Source organism: Lathyrus oleraceus, chromosome 7, assembly GCF_024323335.1.
Source record: "Lathyrus oleraceus cultivar Zhongwan6 chromosome 7, CAAS_Psat_ZW6_1.0, whole genome shotgun sequence".
In the NCBI taxonomy this organism is placed as follows: domain Eukaryota; kingdom Viridiplantae; phylum Streptophyta; class Magnoliopsida; order Fabales; family Fabaceae; genus Lathyrus; species Lathyrus oleraceus.
This window is the reverse complement of record NC_066585.1, coordinates 499,026,422-499,030,208: the sequence shown is the minus strand read 5'-3', so window position 1 is coordinate 499,030,208 and position 3,787 is coordinate 499,026,422. Positions and strand designations below refer to the sequence as shown.

At 27.6% G+C, this 3,787-nt stretch overlaps 1 protein-coding gene across 1 annotated transcript; it reads right to left on the bottom strand.

The window, feature by feature from the left end:
• Positions 1-1,670: 1,670 nt before the first annotated feature.
• On the bottom strand, positions 1,671-3,078 carry LOC127107943 (fasciclin-like arabinogalactan protein 12). Its single transcript, XM_051045292.1, has one exon. The coding sequence runs from the start codon at positions 2,724-2,726 to the stop codon at positions 1,848-1,850; it is 879 nt and encodes a 292-aa protein (XP_050901249.1). The 5' UTR covers positions 2,727-3,078; the 3' UTR covers positions 1,671-1,847.
• Positions 3,079-3,787: the final 709 nt, after the last annotated feature.

The following is a 3,787-nucleotide window of genomic DNA, read 5'->3' as shown; positions in this document are numbered from 1 at the left end:
TATATATATATATATATATATATATATATATATATATATATATATATATATATATATATATATATATATATATATATATATATATATATATATATATATATATATATATATGGTTTAATGGTAATTTACTGAAAGTGTAAAAATTTTTTACACAGTCATCCAATAGGAATATATCACTTTGTCATGACATACAAATATTTTAAAATTTTCAGTCTTATTTGGCGGGATGCATGGTCGTCATTGATTGACAGTGTAAAATAAATTTACACCATCAATGCATCACCCCTTTTTATATATATATATATATATATATATATATATATATAGAGAGAGAGAGAGAGAGAGAGAGAGAGAGAGAGAGAGAGAGAGAGAGAGATATTTTAAATTGTGGGGGCATAATATTAATTCATAAATTTGTAGAATAATATTTTTCAAAAGAATATATATATATATATATATATATATATATATATATATATATATATATATATATATATATATATATATATATTATATATATATATATATATATATATATATATGAGATTTATCTTTAGAAGATATTTAATAATTTTTCAATTTAATTCTCAACAATATTATTTATCTATTTATATATATAATAAAAGTGGGAATATGGTAGGTCGGGGACCTTAGTAAACTTGAGTTTAGACTACATAAATTTTTAAGGTTTGAATCTGACAAGTGATTTATTATAAGCATTTTTATATTTGACTTAACCTTTTTAAAAGTTTGGCATGATCTTAGAATTTATGTAAAAGTTTGTTTCACATTAAAATTTTCAAATAGTCAATTTTACTTCTTTTTTTTCATAGACCACAAGGTCTTTTATATACTATTTAACATATTTTATTATAAATATGTATATATAGACAAATCAGTAAGACGTCATATGCTTTTTTAATAGCTTAATCATAACCCATTTAACTAAATATGTTTTTAAAAAGTCTAAGTATAATTTTTTATTAAATAGATGAGATTTGGTCGGACTTAAATAGGTCATGCTATAGATCCTTGTAAGTCGGCTTATCTGATTCTAATATATATATATAACTAATTAATCATAATACAAGTAATTGTCTATAATATTTTTTAATAATATCTTATAGTTAAAATAAAAATAAATAAAGCATTTTTTTTAAATTTTAATAACTTTTTAAAATAAAGTATACAACTAATGTGATTTGTGACTATATTTTAGGTTAATATATATATATATATATATATATATATATATATATATATATATATATATATATATATATATATATATATATATATATATATATATATATATATATATATATATATATATATATATATATATATATATATATATATATATATATATATATATATATATATATCTATCTATCTTTGACGGGACTCTAAACTATTATTTATATAAGATGTATTTATATGTAATTTTTAATATGAAAAATATCTTTTAATTAATTGAAGAATTATATTATTTTAAATAAACACTGTATAATTGTATTTAAATATTTTTTTTAAGAATTTAATGGGGGCACATGCCGCCATCTCTCTCTATATATATCTCTCACACACGAAAAGTCATTAGGACCACAAATACCGTTCGCTGCAAAACGCCGATTTCGCACCGTTATAGATGCCAAATATTTAAAAACTAATTAAAAAACCTTGATAAATAGCATTAGATAATGTCATTACACCATATAATCATGTAAACCTTCACAGAGCTCACGCCTCTCATTCTCAAAGAATACATCCAAACTACAAATTGAAAAACAAGACAGAACAGAAAAATATTGTAACAGAAGAATCAAGCATATCCACTCATTTCAGCATCAAGTTTGCATCATCGCTACCGTAGCTATTATAAGCCCGAAAGACGCACACTTTCCAAACACAATCTTCACAGAGGCAGAATTCTGTTCATTCGGATTAACTAACTGGGACGAGTCCGAGGATATATCTTTATCACGTTTAGGCGCCTTTGCTGTAGCAGTTGAAGGTTCTGGTGCCAAAGCCGGACCCTTTGTAGGCCCCTTAGCAACGGTGAAGAAATCCATAGGAAGAAGCACTTTGCCAACTTTATAGATAGCAAGATGCTTATCAGTATATATAATGCCATTGATTGTAGTGTTCACTTCACCTGTTGATATGTTCACACTGCCACCGTAACTCACAACATTCAGTTCCACCTTTCCTGGTTTAGCTCCGGCAAGTGTTCTCACTGGGTTGGTTAGAATATCAAAGTTAGAGCTTGATACGTAGTCTGAAATAACGTGGAACTGTAAGAGCTCGAGTTTCTGTCCATCGGAAAGAGAGTTGAGGAAACCTGCTTTGAGTTCTGAGAAAGCGCTGTCATCTGGTGCAAGAATTGTTAAGCCACCTGTTTTTGTAGTCAGTAGTTGCGAATTGAGTTGGTTGATCAATTGAGTCGTTTTCATGAGTCGGATTAGGACGTTGAATGACTTGGCTTTTCTCAGGATTCCGACTATGTCAACCGCTGTGCCTGCGGTGTCAGGTGTGGAGTCAGTAGGTGATTCTGGTAAGGAAGGTACCAATGGTTTAGGGGATGCAGCTGGTTGGGTTGGAGCTGGAAGTGTAGGTTGTATAGGAGCATTAGCAGGTGATAATTGAGATAAAGTAGTGGTTGTGGAATACAAGAGAGAAACTAGTATTGCCAATGACAAAGATAACAGAGATTGAATTCTAACCATCTTGGTTTGCTAAAAGAAGATTTAGGTGATGTTGAAGTTGTGTATATGGTTACAATTGTATTCGCAATGAGCACTTGATGTATTGATGATACTAAGAAGTAAGATTTTATAAAGGGTTGGAGAGAATGATATGTAGGTAAAAGGTTTTGTAATAAACCCTTAATTGTGATTTGTGAACTTATAATATAAGGTGTTGCATCAAAGAAGTTGGGCAATGGTGATTGAATACAGGAGTTAGGTGCCAGAATGCTGTGAAGATCCAATGCTGTCATTTATCTGACAAGGAGATTATGGTGTGGCATCAATCAAGATTGATAAGTTGAAAAAAGTGAGAGCTTAATTGTATGTAACCAAATTAGATAGATGCTTGTGAATTATGTAATGTAGTTTGGAGCTTGATTTTAATATGTGGTTGTGGTCATTGCGGTTGTTATGATCTGAATTTCGATTGAAAAAAAATTTTAATATGTGGTTGTGGTCATTGTGGTCATTATGGAGTTCTAAAATTTTAATTTTTCTTTTATAAATATAACTAAAACATCGAAAGAAAAATTGTATAAAATTATATGATGTAGTTTTTAATGCAATGGAATGTGTCAACCACCACATCAAAAATATTACTGTCGCAATTATAGTCGCGAATCAAAGCTTAAAACGTTGGCCAGGATTAATGTAATTATCATTCATTTTAAACATAAAAGTACATCAAAATATTACATAAGAGATTAATTACTATTCACTATCAGTGTAAAATAATTTACACAATTGATTCATCACCATCACCCATTTATATTATTTTATAGATTTTTAAAATAAAAGTCAAACTTGTTTCAACATCCAACGGTTATAATTAACTGACAATGTAAAATCATTTTACACTATCAGTGTATTTCAATTAAATCCATTACATAAATATCTAAGAAAAAATCATTTCAATTTTATGATTATATTTTGAAAATACCTTCAAATAATTGTAATATGCTGATGTAAAACTAATTTCTACTAATAGTGCATATCTCTTATTACGTTGAAATATGTAACTCTTCTTAACTAGTATTTTC

Bases quoted from the DNA above. Each gene is read 5' to 3' on its own strand.
- LOC127107943 (XM_051045292.1), bottom strand. From the start codon at position 2,726: ATGGTTAGAATTCAATCTCTGTTATCTTTGTCATTGGCAATACTAGTT.